At 43.4% G+C, this 26,690-nt stretch overlaps 1 protein-coding gene across 8 annotated transcripts in view; it reads right to left on the minus strand.

Annotated features, from left to right (window-relative positions):
- Window positions 1–19,340: 19,340 nt before the first annotated feature.
- Window positions 19,341–26,690, minus strand: part of MAP7 (microtubule associated protein 7) — a 203,871-nt gene continuing 196,521 nt past the window's right edge. For 6 of the 8 annotated variants that reach the window (XM_058307540.1, XM_058307538.1, XM_071218684.1 and 3 more), the window contains one exon: window positions 24,358–25,814. In XM_058307540.1, coding sequence (XP_058163523.1) covers window positions 25,804–25,814 — 11 coding nt within the window. In that variant the 3' untranslated portion in view covers window positions 24,358–25,803. Of the gene's footprint in view, window positions 21,165–24,357; window positions 25,815–26,690 lie in introns of those variants that run through there. The other 2 variants (XM_071218686.1, XM_071218685.1) reach the window with 2 other exon arrangements.

Raw genomic sequence — 26,690 nt, forward strand, 5'->3', positions numbered from 1 at the left:
GTCAGATGACTCTTAATGCCCCTGATCACAATAGGCTGGGCTATTATTTCACAGAACAGATCCAAGTCAAGTTACTAGGAGGAGTATGGTGAATCTGGACAATGGAAAAATATTAATACCAAGTATGGCAGTTCTGTGTGCCCTTAAGTAACTCAAAACTGAATTGAAAGCCACTCTCAGCTTCCCATGGAAAGTGGAAAAATGTCTTAACATACTGCCTATAACATACTGTCCTCTTTATAAAAGTAAAAACAACTAAATTAAAAATACACTTTTCAGAATACATATAGGTGGGAGATAAAATTATATTAAAAGAAAGCAACTGAATGATGAACCACTGATCCTGGATGGTGGTACCAGAGGTGGAGGGAGGGAGGAAAAAGGATAAGGAAAGAGCACACAGGTAAGTGAAGGTTATTGTCAAAGTCCTAGCTGTTGTAATGAGTGCCAGGTTCGTGGAACTTTATCTCACGCAGATGGCGGGTTGGCTGGTGAAGTGATCCATTGATGGACCAAGCATTGGACTGTGGGCCGATGGTAAGACTGAGTCCTGACCAAGGGTTATGCTTATGTGGCCTTTGAGGTCCAATGAAAGACTTAAAGGAAAAAACAAACAAACCAAAACACCCAAGATAAATCATAGCGAAAGCAGCAGCCAGCTTCTAATCCCAACATTAAGAAAAGGCAGTGGCTTTGATTTTTGCAGAGTTTGGAGGAATAAGTAAACCCACTTAGCCTCAGTATGATTAGCAATTTTAAAGTGACACCTGATAGTGGATGAAAGGAAGAAAAGTTTCTGCTCTGAGCACTGAGTCTGGTATCGGAGACCCCCCGTGTAGGGGCAATTGCCATAGGGTAGAAACAGGCTCAGAAGAGGCTCAGTGAAGAGAAGAGAGAAGACTTGGTCAGAACCGTGCCAATTCTCTTCATTAGGACAAAGAACTTTTACCAGCTCTTTCCTATACATCCTACGTGGCTAATTGTACAGCAATACCTTTACGTCTGTTTACTCACTCTAGGATTTGAGTTCAGTCATTTCAAAGGAATCCTCTTGTCACTGAGCCCAGAGCTAAAGCGCTCCTGCACGTAGTTTTATATCCACTGGGATTGAGAGAACCCCGTCCTAAGGCTCGTAGCCCAGATTCTGGAGCTCTAGGAGATCAAAAGCTGGGAGGCTGCACACCTTACGTAATGCTGCTCTCATGAGGAGTATTTCTGCCTGAGCCAGGGGGTACTACAAGGTAAAGAATTCCGTGAGGATAGAATAGCTAGGCAGGCCAACCTCTCTACGCAACACAAATTGGTACAAGGCCCGAGACAGGCAGAGAATTCTTCAGCCTGAAGGCCTCTTAGTGCCAAAGACGGCTCGCTGCCGCCACCTCCTGGAAGTTTTGGAGAATACTTAATGGGTGCTGTTGGTTAGGTTTTTTTTTTCCCTCATTAATTCCTTACCACCACTCTCATTACTGAAAATAGATATCAGGATAAAAACCACCAAAATCCTATTATGTAAAGCTCTTTAGCTTGAAGGCTTTAAAAGTACCACATTCTTTCTCATGCCATAATTTTTTCTTATATCCAGGCAAAGAGATACCAGGCTGCCTGAACTGTTAGCTCACACAATTTATCCAGGTTAGAAGGGGCATTCTTGTAATCAGGAATCTAATCCATTTTTAATTAAGTACCAAGTCAAAAGGTGCCTTCTTTCTCCTACTTACATGAGACTCTGTTGAGCTTTTATAGTTTGATGGGTATGAGCCCTTGTATTCCGGACACCTTTTAAATAGCCCATCGTACATTCATGAAGATCATGATAAACACTCGAAGTAGATTGGTCCTAGAAGGCAACTTCCTTTATCTGATAAAGGATGTTCCCAGAAACCTACAGCAACATCATTCTTAATTGTGAAACGTTGAAAACTTTCTCTGAGGCCAGGAACATATCTGGTATGTTGCATTGCATGGAGGCCCCAGCCAAAGCACATGGTGAGAAAAAGGACAAAGGGTATAAGTATTGGGAAGGAATAAATAAAACTGTCTTTTCCAGAGATTGTAAACATGGAACACTTTTTTTTTAAGTTACAACTTAATTATTAGAACTAGTAAGAGAACTTAGCAAGATGGCTGGTTCAAAGTAAATTTTTAAAAAATCAATTGTATTTCTATTTACCAGCAACTAATGATTAGAAAATGAAATCTTAAAGATAACATTTATAACATTAAGAGGTATCAAATACATATATACACATATAGAATAAATAAATATAAAGAATAAAATTAAAATATTTTATAAATATAAAAATGTATATAAATATATATGAAGAATACTCTCCCCATATTTATCTCTGGGTTCAATGCAAATCCAAGTAAAATTCCCATAGATTTTTTTTTAAATGAAACAAATTCTCAAGATTCTTTAGAAATACAAAGGGTCAAAATCCACTTGATGAAGAATAAGCCAGGATTACCCTACCTGAATGTCAAAACCATGAGTTTTGACTCAAGGATAGACAATGAGACTATGAGACACAAAGAAAACTAAGAAACAGACAAGGGATAAATGGACATTAGATTTATGACAAAAGTTAGCATTACAGAGGTGTTGGGAAAGGACAGCTTTTCAACATATGGTGCTGGGCAACTGGTTATCCAGAAGGAAAGATATTAAATTAGATGGCTGCCAAAAATAAAATCTCCAGTGGGTTCTAAGACCTATGTAAGAAAGACAAAACAATAAAGATTAAATAAACAACAACAATATAGGAGAATATCTTTATGACCCCATGGCTGAGAAAGATTTCTTATGTAGGACACAAAACTTACCAACCATAAAGGAATAAATTGATAACTTGCACTACATTAAAGTTAAGAAATTTTGTTTATTAAAAAACGTCATTAAGAGAGTGAAATCGTCAACTCCAGATTGGGAGAAGACACTTACAACACACATAACCAACAAAGGCCCATGCCAGCCCAGATTAAGAACACTTATCCGTCAGTGAGAAAATGACAAAGCCCAAAAGAAAAATGGGCAAGAGACCTGAATATCCAAGTGGTCAATAAAAGTTTGGAAAAAGTGTTCAGCCTCGTTAGGAACCAAGGAAATGCAATGAGATACCACTTTACATCCGCAGGAATGGAGAAAATAAAAAAGGTTAGCAAGACTAACCTGGGGTGAGAATGTGCAGCCGCAGGAGCGCTCATCACTGTTAGCTGGAATGTAAACTGGTGCGTTCACTTTAGGAAATATCTTGGCATGGCCAACTAACTTGGAATATTTGCATTCCTGTCACCAAGCAACCCAATGCCCATTAAGAAGTGGCATGCAAATTGTTGCAGATTCATACAGTGGAATATATATATATAGCACCAAATATATATATATATATATATAGCACCAAAAATAAAAGAACTGCAGTTACATGCAATAAGATGTGGAATCTTAAAAATTTAATGTCAATCAAAAAACACCTGGAACAAAGAACACACAACTATGCAATTCCATTTATGTAAATTACAAAGACAGCAAACCACAGTATAGTGTTTAAGGGATGCATACTTAGGTTAAAAGCATAAAGAGAACAAAAGAGTGATGATATTAAAGTAAGGATACTGGCTACTTTGGGGGAAGATGAAGTTTGTGACGGGAAACGGCAGAAAGGGGTTTTCTGGGGCTCGGGTCATGTCCTCTCTGATATTTACATGGGTGTTGGTTCTTTAAAATAATTTATATTTTGCCTATCTTTCTGCATGTGTGTTGTATTTCACAACGACCAAGGCTCAAAATATATTTTAAAGTCCTAGGCAAAACAATCAGGGCATGTGCACTTTCTCCCAGCTTCCAGAAACAAACAAGCAAACAAAAACAAACAAACTGGAGATTCAGACTCCAGTTCTGTTCCAACACCTTCACTCTGCTCTTGCTGTTTTAATAGTGACAGTAACAGCAAGAATAAGTGTACCTAATGTATATGGCACCATCGGGCATTTCCCAAGTGCCAGACGCTATTGCTTTCTGCATCTTATTTCATCCTTGTTAACCTAGGAAGGAGGTTTTATTATTATATCTGTTTTACAAAGGGGCATACAGGGACAGAGGCTGGCACTCAGCTAGTAGGCAGTGCAGCCAGAATTCAAACTCAAGGTCGGAACTCCAGCTGTTACTCTCTTAAACATGACCTTGTACCATTCGCCCTCCTCCCAGGGCCCCTGACATCCTACGGGAGGCACATCCCTGCCCGTGTGAGCCTGGGCTAAGGAGGGAGAAGGCCGTGAGGCGAGGCTGTGGGGCTGGGCCGCTTCCTTCGCCCATTCGGACGTGGGCACCTGGTCTCTCTGGCCCGAGACAGTGACAGCCGCCAGTGAGGACCAAAAGCAAAAGGCTTCTCATGTCCTCACACGCTCCTTCCCTGACGAGCAGAGAAGAAAACTTTAAACCTCAGAGTTTGGGTCCTTCGTGAACAACAGTTTGGATTGGCTTTTTTTTTTTTAATCTTGGCTTTACTATTTATTTATTTTTTGGATTGTCTTTTGAGGGGAAAGTAGTATATGCTAATCACTCTGTAAGGGTGCTCGCTTTCTTTTTGAATTTGCTTTTGCAGCAAGGTACTATCTGAATTTTGAATGTGTTGAGAGGGGAGCCGGGTGGCCTGGAGCTGACCTTTTGCTGTCTGAAATACAATCGACCATTTACATTAATTAAAAATGATGTTTCTAGTTAATCCGCAGGAAGTTTTAAGTTGTTCATTTGTGGAGAGTTATAAAAATGGAGGACTAAAGAGTGTGTACATGGCTCAAAACCACCGGCTGCAATGGAGAAATATGAACTGCATGGGGTAAAAGAGCTAAATAACATCTGAGGAAGAAGATGAAAGAGGAGAAGGAAGATGAAGAGAAGGAGAGAGAGGGAGAAGGAGAAGAATTGGTTGTGGGAATTAAGGAAGGACACAGACTTTCCATTTGAAATAACCGTCAGAGAGCAACGCACTCGAGCTGGGGCTGCCTCACCGCCCGGCACCCGTGTTGGGCCAGCAGGCTTGTGTCCTGTGACCAGGCCAGAACTGCGCTTAATGAAAAGTCTTATGGGGCCTCTGAAAACCACATGCATTTGCATGGCACGTGATCTGAAAGAGCCCGTATTACCTGATGCAATTGTGAAGGCCTGGCTGTTTCTCACTTAGGCTGAGAGCTTGGATAACTCATTTGGTCCACTTATTTTCTCTCTTTCCCACTCTGCCCTTTGTCATCCATTTCCTGAGAGGATAAATCCCAGCATAGAAGGAGCCCTGACAAGGGCATCCAGTACTTAGCTATGATTAGACGCTGTGTTCAGAAAATGCCCAGTGTGAAAATGAAGGTTAGAAAGGATTACTTTGCGGCTGTGTTTCCTCTAATCCCATTTTCTGTGGCCTTGAATAGGATCAGAGCTTGAGCGGAGGGGCAGAAGGTGCAATCAGACGGAGGGGAAAGCCAGCCAGGGGAGCGTGTGTGACGAAATTTTCCACAGAATCATTCTGTCAGTCTAGTGAGGAGAACTTCACGCCCATGGAGCTGCAATGTTAAAATGGCATTATGTCAATGGAACTTTCTAGTACAATTAAAGTTACCTTCCCCAAGGAAAAGGAAGATAAATTCTGTTTCTTTCTGATTTTGTGCCAGGCACTTCATGATATTAGAAAATCTTCTAAACCTATTCCATTTATTTATTTATTTATTTGTTTATGTATTTATTTATTTATTTTTAAAGCTCTCTCCCCCACCCGAGATGGCTCCCTCGTCTGCTCGCTCTGTCTGCTCATTGTCTCTTTTTGTTGTGTCTGCTCGTTGTGTCCACTCATCTTTTTTAGGAGGCACCAGGAACAGAACCTGGGACCTCCCATGTAGAAGGCGGGTGCCCAACCATTTGAGCCACATCTGCTTCCTGCTTGTTGTGTCTGCTCATTGTGTCTGCTTGTTCGTCAGCTTATTGTGTTAGCTCATTACATCAGCCCATTGTATCTGCTCATCTTCTTTAGGAGGCATTGGAAACCGAACCTGGGACCTCCCATGTGAGAGTTTGGCACCTAACTTCTTGAGCCGCATCTGTTCCCCGTATTCCCTATAAACACACCTGGCTTTAGGGTTTAGAAGAAACACCTTTAATCACCATCTTTCTTATATTTTGGGTGCCTAAGTAGAATGATGAGTGGCAGCATGGGGTAGTACGGAAAAAGTAACCCTTAGAGGGAGGCACGCCCGGCCTCCAATCCCAGCTCCGGCTCTTACCGACCCTGTGACTAGTGTACGTTCTTTCATTTTTTCTGAGCCTGGATGTCTTCCTCTGTGTGATGGTCAATGACTACACGAATGCCTGTCTTACAAGAATGTTGTGAGAAATCAACGAGAAACGCAGGCGAGGGGCTTGGCTTGTGTGGGCCCAGAAACACTCAGCATGGGAAGCTCGATGATGCCGTATTTTCCATTCAATGAGACATTTCCATTCGAGGTGAGGACTAAACTTTGACTTTCTTTTCCTCTCCAATTTTAAGGGCAAAGAATTATATTGGCAAGGCAAAGAAGGAGCAGGAACCTCAATGGAAAATTCATAAACGTCTTTGTAGGCTCATGAGGACAAATTTTAGAAAAAGAAAAATGGAGGCAGGAATGAGGTTGTCCTAATTTTTTTTTCCTTTCTTTTTTTCAAGGCATTGAGTTTGATTCTTTTTATCCTTATCAATAGGCTTTACCTTTGGATATGAATGTTCTTACATGGTCTTAACCATTTATTTTTTAAATTTTTATTTTTAACTGCTTTCATATTTATAGGACAGTTAGAGAAATAACACAAGCCCCATACAGAGAATTCCAATATACTCTTATTCTCCAGATACCCAGATCTATCAATTTTAACACTTTGCCACATTTGGCTTATTTTCTATCCATCTGTCTGTTTCTATTTATCAATCCATTTTCTGAACACTTGAATAGAGGTTATATACAGTATGCTCCTTGAACACTTAATACTGCCTTGTACATTTCCTGAGACCAAGGGTATTCACTTAATCTAAGTACCTTAAGTTCGGTTATCAAGTTCAAGAAATTTAATATTGACATAAACCTTTGCAATTTATATTCCTTTTTTTTTTTCATATGTTCCAATAATGTCCTTTTGAGTCCTTCTCCCTTGTCAGATCCCATCCAGGATCATCTATTGTATTTAATTGTCATTGTCACTTTAGTTTGCTCAATTTTTTTTAACTGTGGGGTCATATACACAACATAAACTTTACCATCTCAACCATTCCCTCATGAATCATTCAGTGGGATTAAACTTGCAATGTTGCACTACCACCTGCCATTACTAAAACTTTCCCAACTACCCCCCAAAAAACTTACACCCATTATGTATTAACGCCCCATTTTCCCTGATCCCTACCCCAGGCAACCTGTACTCTAATTTCTGTCTCTATGAATGTGCATATTCTCCAAGAGGTTCCTTGTAATCACCGTAGGACTTCAAGTTCACCAATTCTTCTTTCTGCCAGCTCCAATCTGCAGCCTAGGGAATTTTTACGTTCTGTTACTGTGGCCTTCAGCTCTGTTTGGTTCGTTTTCACAATTTCTGTATCTCTATTGGCATTCTCTTTGTGTTTATCTATTATTTTCCTGATTTCCTTTGGTTCTTTGTCCAACTTTTCCTTTAGCTCTTTGAGCATATTTAGGGCCATTATTTAAAAGTCTTTGTCAGGAATGTCCCACATCTGGGTCTTCTTATCAATGGTTTCAAATGCTTTGACATTCTCCTTTGCCTTGGCCATCACTTCCTGTTCCTCTTATGTCTTCTAATCTTTTGTTGAGACCTGGACTGTGTGCACGTGTGTGTGTTACCACTGAAATTTACCCTCTGAGGCGTATGCCCCTTCAGCCTATACCCAGCGAGTGTTATGACAGAGCTTCCCTTGACTGCCAAGAGCTAACGGAAAAAGAAGACACCTTCCTCAGGCTTTGCAGACTAACCTGTGCAAGCGCTCTCCTTCATGGCTTAGCCACACAATGAGTTGAGAGAGTAGCTTGAGGCCAAAGCACAGGGGCCATCCTGATCCTTTCTGTATATGCTCTTGTCTCAGGCACGTATGTGTGGCCCTAGGGATTTTCCCCATTTACACGGATATAAATGCCACCTCTTCCTGAGGAAAGAGTTTCCTCACAGTCCCAGGCACTGCACTACACAGCCCTTAGCCAGCAGGCCCTTGCCCCAGGCTGTACAACTTGACTATTATTCCATAGCATTCTGTAGGAGAGCTCTCGGAGCTGCCTCCTCTATGCTGGCATGTTCAGTTCACCCCCAGAGAGACTGGGCCCAACATACATGTTCCCATTTTGTGCACATGGGTTACTCTGCTCCCTCCAGGACCAGGACCAGGGACCAGCACTGGGAGTGTGGGCCAGCTCTGCACGGGTCCAGTGAGAGGAGGGGGGCGGGGAGCAGCTAGGTGCTACAAGATGCTACCACTTTCGAGAAGACGTTCTCTTGGCTCAGCACTCGCCCTGTTTATGCAGGCCTTTGTTTTCTGGGGCTTTGAGAAAAAAGGTTCTGCTGGTTGTTCCAATTCTTGCTGGTTATTCCTTGGCCATTAATTTTTCTTTCAAGAGTTTGTCATTGGGAAGCGGATTTGGCTCAACAGATAGAGCGTCCGTTTACCACATGGGAGGTCCAGGGTTCAAACCCAGGTCCGCCTGGCCTGTGTGATGAGCTGACCCACGCGCAGTCCTGATGCACGCTAGGAGTGCCATGCCACACAGGGTTTCCCCCGCGTAGGGGAGCCCCACATGCAAGGAGTGCGCCCCTCAAGGAGAGCTGCCCTGTGCGAAAAAAGTGCAGCCACACACACGGAGAGCTGACGCAGCAAGATGACGCAACAAAAAGGACACAGATTTCCGATGCTGCTGACAAGAATACAAGCGGACATGGAAGAACACACAGCGAATGGACACAGAGCAGACAACTGGGGGCAGGGGGAGAAGGGGAGAGAAATAATTTTTTAAAAAAGTTTGTCATCTACTGAGTATTGGCCCTTTGAGGAACAGCAGCATGTATTTTTTGACATACTTTTCTTTTTTCACTACCAATCTTGAGAAGCAAAGAAGAAAATAGTGCAAGCCTGGTCAAATTAGAAGCCTCACTAGAGATAAAATGGACACCTGACTTGGTGGCACATTTGTGACAACATTTTACCTGAAGGTGATTTCTGTTTTCGACAATCCCTGCTGTTTATAGGATTAGACTATATCTCAATGTTAAAATCGCTGCAAAGATGCCTTAATTAAGAGTGTGCCCTGACCTGGCGTGGAATGTCTAACCAGACCCCACGGATATCAGAGACATCCAGCGGGCCTCGGGATGGCTCCAGGAATGGGAGAAGGAGCGAGCAGGCACAGGAACGAACCTGCCGAGAGGGGCTGAAGCCTCTGCTCACGGCCCGCCCCCCCCCCCCCCCCCCCCGGCCTCTCAAAGCTCTCACTACCGCATCGCCTAGGCGGGCTGAAGTCCAGATAAATTGAGGGGCGACCTCTCCGTGGGAACAGCCTTGAGAGAAGATGGGGAATGGTTAATATTTATGGTGCACGACCATTCAGCTCTCTAAGGGCTTTGATGTATACACGAGGGTAAATATCACAGGTCCCTTAGTTCCCAAAGCCATTTTTTTGTCCCTCCACCAACCCACCCTTAAAATGTCAAGCCCTAGGAGTGAGCATTAGGCAGAGAGCTTATTTGGGCTGTGTTTGAGGGACAGAGTACAGGCTTTGGGGTCAAGGTGACATGGGTTGAAATTCCAGCTCTAGTCCTAAATTAGGAATTATGATACTCACCTCCATCAGCTGTTGAGGGGATTCAAAATGATGCACAGAAACGACTGGAACCTGGCACAGAGAAAGCCCTTAACAAATGGTAGCTGTTATTCACATTATTGTTCACTTGCTTAAATGGTTCTTATCACATTTTGATCAACAAAGAAAGTAAAGTAGGGATAAGGAACAGAAGGAAACTCCTCTGCTTTAGCAGAGTTCAATGTCATCAGTAGAACTTGTATTTAGAATTGGAAGAAAACATTTTACAATTAAACATCTGGGTTTCTCAGGCCTAGGAGGAAATAGTGATCTTATTTGCATGGGCTTATTGCCTGATATGTGCTTTACGCCTTCTTGTCAAACTCCCAGTGCCTTTTCAATTTTACTGTTGTGGACCAACGTAGCCAGCCGTGAGAGCCACGGGCTCAGAGGATCCACACACTCACACACAAAAGCCCCTGTCAGCAAAGCCCATTTGTTTTGTCATGGCAACCCCTTGTCATTTCCATCTGGAGAGTGAATGATGATGTCATTATCAAGGGAGGACCAGGGCAATGGGTGCCAACCCAGTCTGAGCCGCAGGATCGCAGGGAATGATCTTTCCAAGCCGAACAGTCATGACTCGGCTAGAAATGCTCAGCCTCAGCTGCTTCGAGTCCACACAGCAAGACGCCCTCTTTGATAAGGAAAGACAGGGTTTGAAAATGTGACGTGAAGGGCAGTTTCTGCTGGGCAGGGGCTTATGAGAGAGAAGAATGAAGCTCCTCTGATTTGCAGGGAGTTCTCTAGACTGTCCTTGGCTGTCACTGCCGGGGGATGCTTGTAAGACAAAGGACACCACTGCCTGGTGGATGGGCTGACCAGGGATGGGGACAAATGGGAGACAGGGTGGGGGGCGGGCAGAGCCTGAGGATGTGGCCAGTTGCCCAGACAAGGTTCCCTTGAAGGGGAAAGGGGGTGCTCTCCAGGCTGCTCCCAGGGCAGTGGACACAAATGGGGACTGTCCCAGGCAATCCAGGAGGTGCATTCACCGCCCATAAGTTACAGAAATGACATTTCCTGTGCCCGTCATAAGAGAGCAGCTCGGACTTTAGCCAGACAACAAAACACAGCCTTAGAGGGGGACCCTGGTCACCTGCTCACAGGTGTCACTTCAAACAAATCAGCTCTGGCCCCGGCTTCACACCCGTGACCCCCAGCAAGAGACAGGCGCTTCCCACCCGCCCGCTTCCGAGAACCCCCTGGCAAACCGCGGGGGTCTCCCGCCTGCCCCGCCCCTCAGCACAGGAGTCAGTGTCTCCAGAGACTGGGCTTCCAGAATCTTAGCTGAAGGAGGTTCACGGGCGTCTAGCGCCAGTTTCTCTCTTTACAGACTCGTGTCGCTGAGTGATAGGAGGCCGGAGGCCGGCCCGGGACCCCCGCCAGCTCCGAGGCCCAGGCCGGGCGCTGGGCCCCCACGCCCCCTGGCCTTGTGGGAGGGTGGCGCCATGTCCATAACGTACGTGATCTGTGCCCCATCTGTGCACGGAGCAAGGCTCGGCAGACAAGGCCACGGTCACTGCCTGACTTGCTGGAGGTAGAAGCAGCCTTACGGCTCGGCGCCGCCCAGCTCCTCCAGCTCTGTCACAATGACCCGTCCAGTGGCAGGCAGGGGACACAGAGGCGATTCCAGCCTCCACATGTGTGGTTCTTTACTCTGTATTTTTTTTTTTTTAAGATTTATTTTTATTTATTTCTCTCCCCACCAGTTGTCTGCTCTCCGTGTCCATTCACTGTGCGTACTTCTGTGACCGTTTCTGTCCTTATCAGCAGCACTGGGAATCTGTGCCTCTTTTTGCTGTGTCATCTTATTGTGTCAGCTCTCCATGTGTGTGGCACCATTCCTGGGCAGGTTGCACTTTCTGTCACGTGGGGCGGCTCTCCTTACGGGGTGCACTCCTTGCGCATGGGGCTCCCCTACATGGGGGACACCCCTGCGTGGCAGGGCACTCCTTGCGTGCATCAGCAGTGCTCATGGGCCAGCTCCACACGGGTCAAGGAGGCCCGGGGTTTGAACCTGGAACCTCCCATGTGGTAGGCAGATGCCCTATCCATTGAGCCAAGTTCACTTCCCTCTGTATTTTGATGTAATTTCTAATTCATTGAAAACTTACAGGAATAACACAAAACTCCCAGTGTCCTTCACCAGGAGGTGATAGCTTCTTACCACATTTTGCCTCACCATTGGTGTTCTCTTTCCCTCTTTTCCTCTCTATACATGTATACATTATACATGTATACATTATATGTGTACATATATATGTATAATATATACAGTTGATATTTTCCCCCAAGCCGTTTTAGAATTACAGGCATATGCCCCAGCAACCCCCACCACCTGAGTATGTGATTTCGAACAAGAACGCTTTCCCAACCAATGAGGGGACAACCGTGAAAATCAGGAAATTAACATGGATGTGTTGCTCCCAAATAATTCAGAGCCCATCTGTTTTGCCTAATGTTCCAAAAACGTCTTTTATAGACAAAACAGCCAATCCAGGATTACAGGCAGCATTTAATTTTAATTCTAATATGTGTGTGCATTTAAATTCCCCTTTAATCTGGAAATGTTTATCTTTCCTCGTTTTAAAGACCTTAATATTTTCAAGATTACAGGCTCATTCTTCTGTACAAGGACCCTCCCCTTGGGTTTGTCTGAGGTTTTCCCATCATTGGATTCAGGTTATGCATATTCTTTTTTTTGGCAAGAAGATCCCAGAAGTGACGCTGGGTGCTTCTCTGTGGATCTGGTCAGGTGGAACACAATTTCCTTCTGCCCTTGATTGGTGATCCTGACTTTCCTCAGGGAGGGTGCCTATCCACCAAGTTTTATACTGTAAAGTTATTCTCTTTTCCTTAAAAAATAAATGATAAATAAAAAATATAGGGGAAGCCAGTGTCGTTCAGTGGTTGAGCACTAGCTTCAAACATACGAGGTCCTGGGCTCAATCCCGAGCCCCAGTACCTCAAAAAAATGACTATTTTATGAGATTAGGCAAGTCTCATTTTTTTATCCAATGTTTGCCAATGTTTACCCCTTAGGTGGGGACTCCCAGATTAAAGGCACAGAGAAGAATAGAGTTGAGGGTTTCTGATGTTGGAGACTGATGCTGAAGACTTAAGCTGGAGTCCCAAGAAGTAAGCTCACAGAGGAAAGAGAAGCCAGGCCCAGGAAGAAAGGAACCTTGAGCCCAGAGAGAAGTAAGCCCCAGGAATGCAGGAACCCAGGAAGCCTGAACCCTCACTGACGTCGGCAGCCATCTTGCTCCAAATAGACTTTGGTGAGGGAAGTAACTTATGCTTTACGGCCTGGTATCTGTAAGCTCCTACCCCAAATAAATACCCTTTATAAAAACCAACCAATTTCTGGCATTTTGCATCAGCACCCCTTTGGCTGACTAACACAGCATGCCATGGTGTTTCTTGGGCGGAATTATTACAGTGATGGTTATCTAATAATGCTTTTCCTAATTCCACCATTCAACTTGTAATCATCAGATGGCATTCAATTGTAAGAAAACGCTTTCACCTCTGTTGTTATTTATATCAGCATAAACTCAAAGATCCCTGTTTTATTTAATAGATAACAGTAAATTATTGCTATTTATTTTGATGATCAAGTTGTCTCAGATTTGGTCAATGGGAGTCCTTTAAGCCAGTTTGTTATTTTTTCCTTTAGGACTTTCTTACTTTCTGTCACAAGATGATCTAGGTCATTCTGTACTTTCCCTGTCCCAACCCAAATAGTCAATGATTTCCCCAAAGAGCTTGTGTTCATTGCTTTTGAGATATTGTTCCTTAGTTCCTGTATTAGTCAGTCAGAGGGGTGCTGATGCAAAAATACCAGAAATCAGTTGATTTTTATAAAGTACATTTATTTGGGGTAGAAGCTTACAGTTACCAGGCCCTAAAACGTAAGTTACTTCCCTCACCAAAATCTGCTGTCAGGTGTTGGAGCAGGACAGCTGCCAATGTCCGCAAGGGTTCAGTCTTCCTTTTGCTCTTTTTTTTTTAAATATTTTTTTTCTGCAATTTTTTATTGTCTTTTTAAAAAAGATAAATAGATCACACAACATTCAATATTTTTAAAAAGATTTATTTATTTTTACTTATTTCTTCACCCACCCCTTGTTATTTACACTCACTGTCCATTCTTTTTTTTTTTTTTAGGAGGCACCAGGAACCAAAACCAGGGCCCCCCATGTGGGAGGGAGGTGCCTACTCACTTGAGCCACCTCCTCTCTCTCCTTCTTCCTCTTAAAGTTCTGTGATCACCACTTCTTCCAATATCAGCTGTAGGCTGAGGTAAGTCTCTTCTCTCTTGCGGGCTCATTTCTCTCTGGGCTCAGCTGTTCTGTGTTCTCCATAAGGCAGCTGTAGACTATCAGGCTCTCTTCCTGGGGCCTCTGCCATGTCTGTGGAGCCTTCTCTACTCCTCTGTGTTCTTCTCCTGTGTGTTTACTTCCCAGGCTTCCAGCACCTAAAAAACTCCAACTGTCTCCTCTGCCATGTCATTCTCTCTTTGAGTCCCCACCCACCAAGGGGATGGGTTCTCAACATCCTACTGATGTGGCCCAAACAAAACCTTAATCATTATTTAATCAAGTAAAAGTGAAGCCTCTGAATCCAATAGAAGATAAGATACCCAGAGGAAAAGACCAGTTCACAAACATAATCCAATATCTCTTTTTGGAAGTCATAAATAATATCAAACTGCTACAGTTCCCAAATCCCTTTTAGGGACCTCTTCAAGTTTAAAACTTTTGTGCATCAAAGGATTTTGTCAAGAAAATGAAAAGTCAACTTACTCAATGGGAGAAACTACTACTTATCCGACAAGGGTTTAATATCCAGAATATAGAAAGAAATCCTACAACTCAGCAAAATATAAGACAGCCCAATTTAAAAAATGGGCAAAAGACTTGAATAGACATTTCTCCAAAGAGGATATATAAGTGGCTAAAAAGCACATGAAATCATGTACAATATCACTAGCTATTAGGGAAATGCAAATCAAAACCACAATGAGATATCATTTCACACGTACTAGAATGGCCATTATTAAAAAACAGAAAACTACAAGTGTTGGAGAGGGTATGGAAAAATAGGAACATTCTTTCATTGCTGGTGGGAATGTAAAATGGTGCAGCTGCTGTGGAAACAGTTTGCTTCTTTCTTGGGAAGTTAAGTATAGAATCACGATACGCTCTGGCAATCCTGATACTAGGTATATACCAGAAGAACTAAAAGCAGGGACTTGAATAGATATTTGTACACTGATGTTCATAGAGGCATTATTCACAATTGCCAAAAGAAGGAAGCAACCCAAGTATCCATCAACCAATGAATGGATAAACCAAATACCAGATAGACATACAATGGAATATTATTCATCATTTAAAAAGGAATGAAGTCTTGATGCATGCAGCAACCCGGATGAAACTTGAGGACATTATAAATAAGCCAGACACTAAGGGACAAATATTGTATGATTTCACTGTTGTGATCTAATTATAAGAAGCAAACTCATAAAGTTAGAATCTAGAATATAGGTTATCGGGAGATTGTCTGGGGTCAGAGAGTAGGGAGTTAATGCTTAACTTGTACAGAATTTCTATTTAGGCTGACGGTAAAGGTTTGGAACTGGATGGTGGCAAAGGTAGCACATTATTGTGAGTGTTAATCCACAGCACTAAACTGTCTAGGTGAATGTGGTTAAAAGAGGAAACATTAGGATGTATATATTACTAGAATAAAACTTAAAAAGATTTTTAAAACAGGTCTGTACAACACAGTGAGCCCTATTATAGACCATGGGCTATAGTTAATAGAATAAGTAGAATGTTCTTTCATGAATTATAGCAAGTGTATGATACTAATATATGGAGATAATAATAGGGTGATATATGGGGAAAATACATCTAATGTAAATAATGGATGACAGAACCAATTTAAAAATCTTTCATCAATTTAACAATTGTTACAAAAAATAGTACAATTGTCTTAAAAAGTGCTGTCATCAATTGTAACATGTTCTGCACCAATGCAAGGTTTTGGTGGTAGGGTGGCGTATGGGAATCTTGTATTTTATGCGTGATTGGTCTGTAAACTCACAATTTCTCTACTAAAACAACATCAACAAAAATCTGGGTGCTAGATGTGCTTACTACTGTTGAGATATTATTGTTCCTCAGTTCTTTCACTGGACAGACCTAGAAATATGTACATACGTGTGTGTGTACACTCACACTCAAACCTCTCTCCATCTATTTGTCATGTATCTATTTATCCATCTAATCATAAAAGCCAAGAGTTCATACTGACACCTCCATGCCTGATCCATCACCACAGAGTTTGTTCTAGTTTTGGTGTCTCTCCATATTTGTAATTCCCTTCTCTGATAGTAGGAAATCTGGCTCGATTACCCTTAATATATTTACTTTTTAAATCAACACTTCTTGTATGTAAGTAATTCCTACCACCCTCTGCGCCCTCCTGGGCAAACACCCTTCTCCCTCCTTTGGGTTCTGACATCATGTGCTTGGCTCCCACAGTTGACCCCAGTCCCTGTCCCCGTCCTGGAACCCCTGGAGGGCAGAGGTGCACTAAGGACAGTCGCTAGTACAGGGTCTAACTCAGTGTAAGCAGATGTGTTAGGAGCATGAGAAGGACCGGAAGACATGAAGGGCAGGCCACACAAGCAATCCCCTTCTAGTCTGTGAGCCTGGTGCTGCTGATAAGGACAGAAGCAGTCACAGAAGAACACACAGCAAATGGACACAGAGAGCAGACAACGGGGGGGGGGGGGGGGGGGGGTTGGGGGAAAGGGGAGAGAAATAAATAAATAAATAATCTTTTTTTTTTTAATGGTTTATCTAGCTGCTCTATACACACAAAAAGTGGGAGCCACATAAACACTAGAGGGGGAGGAAAATCCTTGAGTTGGAGCATTCTCAGATTTAGTGGTTACTATTTGCTAGAGCAATTTCATTTCTAGCACAGTGTCACTCCCTTTTCATTTTAACTACTTACACAGTTAATCATTACATAAATTAACTCTAGTGGTTGATGTTTGAAACCAGTGGCCAAGACCAAATCTGAAATTCAGGAATGTAGAAGAGAGTGGTTTCCTTAGTTGGGTTATACAGGGAAGATAGAGAATGGTAGTTGGGGTGGCTACAACCTGAAGAAAGGTTTCTTCTCACCCTGATCCTTTTTAAAATAAGCTTTTTATTTTGAGATAACTGTAGATTCACATGCAACTGTAAAAAATAGTGCAGGGAGATCCCTGGTACGCTTTGCCCAGTTTCTCCAAAGGTTATATTATGCAAAACTATAGCCTACCCTCACTAACGGGGATATTGACATCGAAACAGTCAAGAAGAACATTTCTATCCTGACAATGACCCTTCATGTTGTCCTTTTTGGGTGTGTTTAATAGATGTTCACCCAAGTCCATTAACTTGTAGTAGAATCATTTTGATACTAACCTTATTTGAAAGTTGTTCTTCATGGTATTGTATTTCTTTTTCACAATTTAAAAATTAGGGTAAAACTCATTACCTCAACTGTTTTAATATTAGCTACATGATGATTATTATTTTTTTAGGTACTAGGAGCCAGGGATTGAACTTGGGACCTTGTTATGTGGGAAGCCAGGGCTCAGCCACTGAGCCATATCAGCTTCCCTGAATTGGGTTTTTGTTCGGTGGTTTTGCTTGTTGTTTTTTTATTCGGAGGCACTGGGAACCAAACCTCCCATGTGGGAAGCAGGTGCTCAGGCTGGTTGAGCCATATCTTCTTCCCAGCTACAAGATCTTAAGTGAATTACCCCTCTATGCCTCAGTTTCCTCAACCCACAAAATTAGCATAGTAGTAAGTCCTTCTTGAGCTGTAGAACAGCTGTATACACATTAAATCCCAATAAAGCAGTTAGAACAGTACCTGGAACTTAGGTAGTTGTCGGTATATGTCAGCTATAACTCTTTTTTTAATGTTATATTAAAAAAACATAAGCAGGGAAGCAGACTTGGCCCAGTGGTTAGGGCATTCGTCTACCACATGGGAGGTCCATGGTTCAAACCCCGGGCCTCCTTGGCCCATGTGGAGCTGGCCCATGCACAGTGCTGATGCGCACAAGGAGTGCCCTACCATGCAGGGGTGTCCCCCGCGTAGGGGGACCCCATGTGCAAGGAGTGTGCCCCATAAGGAGAGCCACCCAGCACGAAAGAAAGTGCAGCCTGCCCAGGAATGGCGCCACCCACATGGAGAGCTGACACAACAAGATGACGCAACAAAAAGAAACACAGATTCCCGTGTTGCTGACAACAACAGAAGCGGACAAATAAGATGCAGCAAAGAGACACAGAGAACAGACAACCGGGGTGGGGGGGAGAAAGGGAGAGAAATAATAAATAAATAAATAAATAAATAATAAATAAATAAATCTTTAGGGAAAAACAAAACAAAAAACATAAGAGGTTCCCATAGACCCCCGCCCCCCTCACCCCACTCCTCCCACTCAACAGCCTCTTTCATCATCATGGGACAGTCATTGCATTTGGTGAACACATTTTTGAGCACTGCTGCACCACATGGATAATGGTTTACATTATAGTTTACACTCTCCCCCAGTCCACCCAGTGGCCCATGGCAGGACATACAATGTCCAGCATCTGTCCCTGCAGTACCACCGAGGACAACTCCAAGTCCTGAAAATGCCCCCACATCATATCTTTTCTTCCCTCTCCCTACCCTCAGCAGCTACCATGGCCACTTTCTCCACATCAGTGCTACAATTTCTTCCACAGGGAGGTGAAGAAAGTCAACCACCACACCAGGGAGCCAAGAGTGCCTACAGGGAAACGGACTTTGGCCCAGTGGTTAGGGCGTCCGTCTACCACATGGGAGGTCCGCGGTTCAAGCCCCGGGCCTCCTTGACCCGTGTGGAGCTGGCCCACGTGCAGTGCTGATGCGCGCAAGGAGTGCCCTGCTACACAGGGGTGTCCCCCGCGTAGGGGAGCCCCACGCGCAAGGAGTGCACCCATAAGGAGAGCCGCCCAGCGCGAAGGAGGGAGCAGCCTGCCGAGGAATGGTGCCGCCCACACTTCCCGTGCCGCTGACGACAACAGAAGCGGACAAAGAAACAAGACGCAGCAAAAAGACACAGAAAACAGACAACAGGGGGAGGGGAGGGGAATTAAATAAATAAAAATAAAATCTAAAAAAAAAAAAAAAAAAGAGTGCCTACAACCCCAAGTAGGAGAATTGCATCCATCATCCATGTGTAATCTAAGCCCCCTCTTGATATAGAGGGGGAGTGGACATAACCATCCCAGGGTCGATAGGCTGGAGGAATAGAGTATGGATTAGAGTGGACTTACTGATACTCTACTATGGAACTACTGTGATTACTCTTTCTCTTCCCTTCTAGTGCAGCACTCTAAAGCCAGCAACATAGGCAATAGTCAAAATGGTCTTAAATCTTCTTTTAATAAAGGTATTCTTTCAGAAGCTATGCACGTATTCCTGAATCTGTAGCTTACAGGCCAGCATATGCTCGGTAGAAATCATTCTCATATCATGTCCATCTTGAACACTCTCTAGGGCAGACCTTCCCTTCCATCTTCAAATATTAATAATAGCAGTCATGATGTCAGAGAAAAAGTTGGAGTAAGAACCTCTGATAATTCACCTTTTAATACAAGCAACCAAAAAAAGATGGTGGGGGGCGGGAAATGGACAGAATCAACATTTTCAGAACCCTGGAAATTAACCAAAAGGTTTGCAGCAACTTATGTAGAATTTAAGGAAGAAAAAGGTGAAATCTTGGTAAGAATAGTAAGCTTTGTAGCATTTTTAACTTATCCAATTCCATCTCTCCACCTGGCTCAGCACTAGCCTTAAAAATGATAGCCTGCCTTTCCAGTCCCAGAGAGAGTAGAATGGGCCTCACCTCTAAAGAATTGTCATTGTTTGATCTGTCGTGTGATTCTCCTGAAAACCTAACTAGACAGACTTGCTTTCTCCATCACCCAGTACTACCAGCCTCTTCCCAAAGAGCCATTGGCTGAATACCTTTATGGGCAAGTGTATTAATGGCAGAGCTGCCTGAGTTGATGGATAAAAGTTGGGGCAAACAATGGACCAACTAAAAAACTTAAAATGAAAAGCCGAGTAATGAGATGTCCATAGGGGCTTCGAATAGTTCCAACATATTTCTGGGAATCTAGAGGGCCTTGCAAGTTTAGGACTGTGCTTACGCTCAGGAAAAAGAGGAGGAGGCCCTAAGCTCTCATCTCTGGTTGACCTTGAAGCCACACATAAACTTGCATGCATGGGTTCATAACAATATTCACAATATCCCAAAAGTAGAAACAACTCAATGTCCATCAACTGATGAATGGATAAAGACATTGGTATAACCGCACAATGGAATATTATTCAGCTACAAAAAGGAATGCAATTATGATACATGCTACAACATGGATGAACCTTGGAAAACATACAACACAGATGAACCAAGAAGCCAGTCACTAAATTTCACGCATGACGTATGTTTCCATTTATGTAAATGGCCAGAGTAGACAAATCCATAGGGACAGGAAATAGATTAGTGGTTGTGAGAGGCTGGTGGCAAAGGGGATAATGGAGAGTGGCTGCTAATGTGTATGGGGTTTCTTTTCCGGTGAAGAAAGGTTATGAAATTAGATAGTAGTGGTGAGAGGTGTACAACTCTGTGATTCTACTAAAAACCACTGAATTCCGAGGTCAAGGGTGTGAGTCCTCTGCATTTGAGTAGGAAATGAATGTGGATGAGGTCTCTGTGGACGGCTGTTAGAGCTAAAAGGGAAGATGGTGAAAGGTGAAAGTACAAGGCTGGGGAGATCTGGGAAGAGGAGGAAGACACAGTAAAGAAGAGTGGAAGAGGACTGGACAGTCAGTGACAGGGCCACAGGAGCTGTGAAGGATACTGTGGACGTGCTCAACTTCCAACTGACTTGAATCTAGAATGTCTTCCTGTACTGCCAGACTCCCCTGCAGCCAGAGCTTCTGGATATGATTAGTTCCGTTCATCAGGTGCACTTGAATGAGAGCTGAAAGCAGTAGAGATGGCACTTCTGGCTACTTCTCCTATTCGGCCTGAAGTAAGGTCATGGAGAGCTGGATTTTTTCTTGCAGTGTTCAGTCTCCAGGCTCTGGTTTCATGGGGGACAAGAGGCTAGGGTCTGGGAATCCATGTTTTGCTCCTGTGGCTCTTGAGGGGTTCAGTTGAGTGGCTCCCTGTTCCACGCAGTCTGTAAGGCAAGAAGTTCCCAAAGTCAGTGGTTTTGGTGCCAGCTTCCTGAAGTCCCATCTTTCCAACTGGAAGAGGTAGAAACTTCCCTCCAGAGTCGTATCTGCTGTGCGCAGGGTGTCATTTCTGAAAGCCCACCCTTGAGCTTCTTTCCAGACACCCAACAATTTTGAAAGCATTTAATACCCTGTATTAAATCACCCTTTGCTGGATTTTTTTTTTTTAACAACTCAATTCTGATAGATACAGATGCCAATGGAGAAAAAATGTTTAAGAATAAAGTTCTGATCAATAAATTAGGAAAAAAGCTGCTGAAAAATTAATATGAGACTCTTTATTCATTCATTCAATTCATTAAAACAATTTCATTACTAAGTCCTAGGCAGTGTACAGGTAATTTGGGAATACTCTAAGAAGATGAAGAAAACATTCTCCTCGAGGAATTCATTCTAGCTGGGGAGAGAAATCATGAATATCCATTCAACAGACTGAGGCAGGTACAATGAGAGAGGAGCTAGTTGAGAAAAGTGGAAGGGTACTTAACCTTGACAGGGACTCCGGGAAAAAGGTAGGCTCCTTAAAAAAAGAAATGCTAGCCGAGTATTGAAGGATAGGTATGTCTGTTTATTTTTATTTAGCTAATATCTACCGATGTCTTTTTTTTTTTTTTGAAGATTTATTTATTTCTTCCCCTCCCCGCAGTTGTCTCCTCTCTGTGTCCATTCACTCTGTGTTCTTCTGTGACTGCTTCTATCCTTATCAGCGGCACCGGGAATCTGTGTGTCTTTTTGTTGAGTCATCTTGTTGCTTCAGCTTTCCGTGTATGCGGCACCATTCTTGGCCAGGTTGCACTTTCTTTTGCGCTGGGCGGCTCTCCTTACGGGGCGCACTCCTTGCGCGTGGGGCTCCCCTACACGGGGGACACCCCTGCATAGCAGGGCACTCCTTGCGCGCATCAGCACTGCGCATGGGCCAGCTCCACACGGGTCAAGGAGGCCTGGGGTTTGAACCACGGACCTCCCATGTGGTAGGCAGAGGCCCTATCCATTGGGCCAGGTCCACTTCCCTCTACTGAAGTCTTACTCTGATTTAAGCGTGGTGCTAAAACCTTTGCATTCGAGATTTCATTAAAGCCTACAAACATTCATATGAGATGGACAGTATTATCAGTGTCTTGCAAATGAGGAAATGAGCTGAGATCTGACTCCGTTTTATTTGAAGGGCACCTTCAAGAGCTCCCTGTGAAGGGCAGAGCACGGGCAAATGCAAGGGTGAGAAACACGTGGAACGGGCTGCAAGCAGCGGGGGGTGGTTGAAGCAAAGAAGTGAGGCTGAGCAGATACAAGCAGGAAGCTGGAGGAGCTAAGGGGGTCAGATGACGTGGAGCTCCGTGCAGCAGGGGGCTGCAGAGGGGCACCGACCGTCTGTTAGCCGTGTGGGAAATGATCTGAGGGGGAGAGGCAGGCAGGGAAGGAAATTCACATCGGGTAGAAGATGAGGGTGGCTGGGGTGAAGGCTGTGATAGGGGACTGAGAGGACCCCACAGTGTTCTGGATGCGTTTGGAAAGCAAAACCACCAGGCTCTGGAGAGTGGATGGAGGGAGGCTGGGTGGAAGAGGCAGTTGCTGGGGACTGAATCCTAAACCCGATTTCAGGCTCTATTTCCTGCCCCCCCCCTCACCCCCGGTGGTAAGAAGGAGGGTAACTCTCATCGATTCCTTCGTGAGAACGGAGGGTGTACGGGGTCATACGGAAGTGGGCCGTGCCGAGGGGCTGTGACGCACAGCCGGGGCCCTCGAGAAGGGGCCGTGTCCCAGCTTCTCCGCGTGGTCGCCTGTGCCCGGCCCCGGGCCCCGCCGAGGCCCCGCCTCCGTGTAGAGCCGGAAGCCCCGGGACCGTTCTCCAGGCGGAGCGCCCTCCCCTCAGGGCGACTGGCAGTTCCTGGGGGATTCGGGAGTTTGAGTTTCGAGCGGCGAGAAAGAGCGGCCTCGGCTCCCGCCAGCCAGGACCCTCACAGCAGGGCCGGCGCGGGCAGAGCCCTGCCAGCCCCGGGGTCAGGCCCGGCCCAGCCGCGCGGGCTCCTGGCGGCGGGTGTTCTAGGTAGCGACGGCCACGAGCGCGTCCTTCTTGGCTCTTGGAGCACAGCGAGGTGTCAGGGACGTGAGCACATGACAAGGGAGAGCATGCCAAAGAGGGGACTTGGGTATCTGAGGAGCAGAAGCAGGATGGGTGTGTGTGGGCGGGTGGGGTTTCTTGGAAGTAAGGTCATTTTTAAAAATGGCTTTTTGTAATCTACTGGCTATTTCATCATGCCTTTTACTGCTCTATGCACAAAAAAGATGCAGGCCCATAGTCTCACAATTTCCTTCTGCTAAAAAAAAGTACAAAAGAATTTATTGATGCTTGTTAAAATGCTGCACAATAATTTCCTTTAGTACAGAGGTTCTTAATCTTTTTTGTTCCACGAAAATCTTTGACAGTCAGGTGAAAACCGCGGACCCCTTCTCAGAATGTAGCGGCAGATAGTTTTATGATACTAACATTGGGTCTGAAATGACTGCTGTAATTCTGAAGTACAAATGAAAGTGATTTTTCAATATGCAACAACTGTAATGTGATATGAAATGAATATTACTGTGATTTATGGTATACATTCCTAAGTGAAGGAAATGCTAGATTTTAATTAGAAGTTAGAGAAAATAAAGTTTTTTTTTCCATTCAAGCTTGTGAACCCCCTGAAATCTTTCCATAGACCCCTAAGGGTCCATGGATCCCGGTTAAGAACCCCTGCTTTAGTGTAAACTGTGGATGTACGTGTACATGTGTAATTTAAATTGAACCTCCTCTAGGGCTGGGTTAGACAGCATTTGGAGCACTGCAATCAGATAGCTATGCAGAAGTTGTAAATACCGTCATTTAAATCTACAGCAGAGTGTTGTTAAGCACAAGGGATGTTAGTAACTTTTTCTTGGTAAATGGAGTTTGAAAGGCAATGTGCATGAATGAGATATACAAATCTGGCAAATCCTGCAAACTCATGCATTTGATTTTAATTTCTCAGGTCCAGAGCTCTGCTCCTGTGCTGGACTCAGCCTGAATAAAGAGAAAATGTATGAGAAACCTAAAAGTAAAACTATGCCAAACATATTTTATTTGGTATTTCATGCTAGGTCGGTTTAAATAAATAAAACAGATTTTTTTTACCAGATTTTTTTTTAATATAGTGACTATATTTTAAAATACATGGACAACTGAGAATGGGAAAAACCCCAAATTAATGTTCTAACAAATTACAGCTGTTACTAAAGACCATAGGCGTGGGTTTCAAAGAGACATTCCGACAGATGAAGAGGTGAACAGCCTCTCATTCAATCTCCTAGATGAGCCAGTCTCTCCTTCAATAAACCCAATACACTGTTGTGGTAGGCAGTTACCTTTCCCAACATTTCATATAAAAACAAATGTTCCTTCTCCTTCGACAGTTTTTAGTAGCCTCTAAAATGGTAAAATAAAACTGAACTTATAGGAGCAAACGAAAGTGCAAGCTTGTACAGCAAAGCTCAGCAGCAGAAGGGAAGGATGAGCATGAAAAGTGAAGAATCGGGTCGACTGGACTTGTCCCGTGTGCAAAACAGACACAACATTCCATCGTTTTTACATTGCTCTTAAACGAGCAAAACCAAATTCTTTTTTTTTATTTAAAGAAATAGTAAATCTTTTATTTCCTCCCACATAATTTGTGATCAAGTAAGGCAAAGATCAGTTCCGCCATCGCTGGGGACAGCAGCAACATACAGACTTCAGAAATAGCCCTGTGGCACCAGGAACACTCTCACAGTCACGTAAGAAGGAAGGCAATCTAATAAATCAAATTTGCAATGTTGTTGCGGTTTTCTAATTTATTTGATTAGTTTATCTGGAAAAACTTTATAAATACACTATTTAAGAGGACAGTAAATTATTTTCCTACTCTGAAAAAATAATGTTTTTCCCCCCACATTTTAAAATTCTTTAGTACGCTTTTGCAAAAAGAGACGCAAGAATATAATGACAGTTGGGTTTGCAGAATGTCCATGTACAAGTTACATTTGTAAGAACCTGGTAATCTACCTATAATTTGTCTCTACAAATAGAGCTCTTTGCAATAATATTTAAACAAATAGCCTTAATTTAACCCCCCTCCCCCACTTATTCACTCTACTTGTAGAGCAAAGAGGTACTGATTTTTCAAGTATTGTATTGTAAAAGGAATTTATTTTGCCGGTTTTTCACATGTTAGCTTTTAAGACCAAAATATCCACATGAAAAATCATGCCTAGTCAGCCCATTTCTTTTATAGCCAAATGCTTGGGTCTTTTCAAGAACGCAGAAAAATATTTGTTTGCTAAGAAGGAGCACACTGGAAAAAAGCCATTTTAAAGTACTGAAGAATAAAGGACATTTTTTTTTTCCATTGGCGAAAATTATTAGAAAAGCTACCCAGTCTGTTGTCTTTAGCTGGTTTTAGTAAAGTCTTTTCAAAGTGATGATCAAGAAATCTTTAGAAAACTGGAGGGGGTGCTCCTTTATAGTATGGAGGGGTTTCCAGTACTCGTAGAAATTCTTATTAAATTTCAGCTTTCGTTCATCAGAAGAAATGTTCATATAACTTCTATATTAGGGAATAGGAAAAAAAAAACCAGATTAATATGACATTTATCGACTATCTTATTGTAATAGCTTACACTTCTAAGCTGGGCCATGCCTTCATATACATTGCCTTACATAAATGTAGGCAAGTTAATCTGGGTTTATGGTCTTCTATATTCAAGTGAACTCTACCAATAAAAGTGAAACACATTTTTTTACTTCAACTTAGGATATATCATTTACTTTTCCAAAGTGCATATATCAATAGTAGTTTTTCTGTATGATTAGGGACCTATTTATTTGTCTTGTATCTTAGGGCTCCAAAACTATGTTGTGGTTAAATAAGTGTTTGTTGATACACAGTCATGGCCCCAAAAGGATCCTGATTATACTCAGGTCCCAGGCACTGGACTGTGATTCCAGAGAAAGCAAGGAGGGACAGCAACAGTGACAATGCAATGACAGAGGACTCGCGTCTCTGCAGCGTTGTGGGCCTGGCAAGCGAAGCAGAAAAGCAACTCTAAGTCCCTCCCTCTTGGAACCTGTGATGTGATGAAGTAGGAAGCTATACCAGGAGAGTTTCCACCAACATAAAAGTCCAAAGGCTTAAGAACGTCAGACTTGAAAGGGATGGTATGGCTTCCTTCTATAACCTAGAAAACTGGAGTGTGCTAAAGTTACTGTCCCAAGGTCAAGAGGTTAGAGGAGAAAGACAGATTAGCTTCATTTGCACGGATGCCTCAACGCTGACATCTCCAACCAGTTAAGAGAAAAATATTTGTTAGACGTTCACAGATGAGATGTAAACTGTAAAGCAATTGGATCACAAATGATACTATACCGCATCCATGTTCAGCAGCCTGAATTATGTGAGCTCTTTTCATAACAAGATAAAGAA

This window comes from Dasypus novemcinctus, chromosome 11 (assembly GCF_030445035.2).
Source record: "Dasypus novemcinctus isolate mDasNov1 chromosome 11, mDasNov1.1.hap2, whole genome shotgun sequence".
NCBI lineage: Eukaryota > Metazoa > Chordata > Mammalia > Cingulata > Dasypodidae > Dasypus > Dasypus novemcinctus.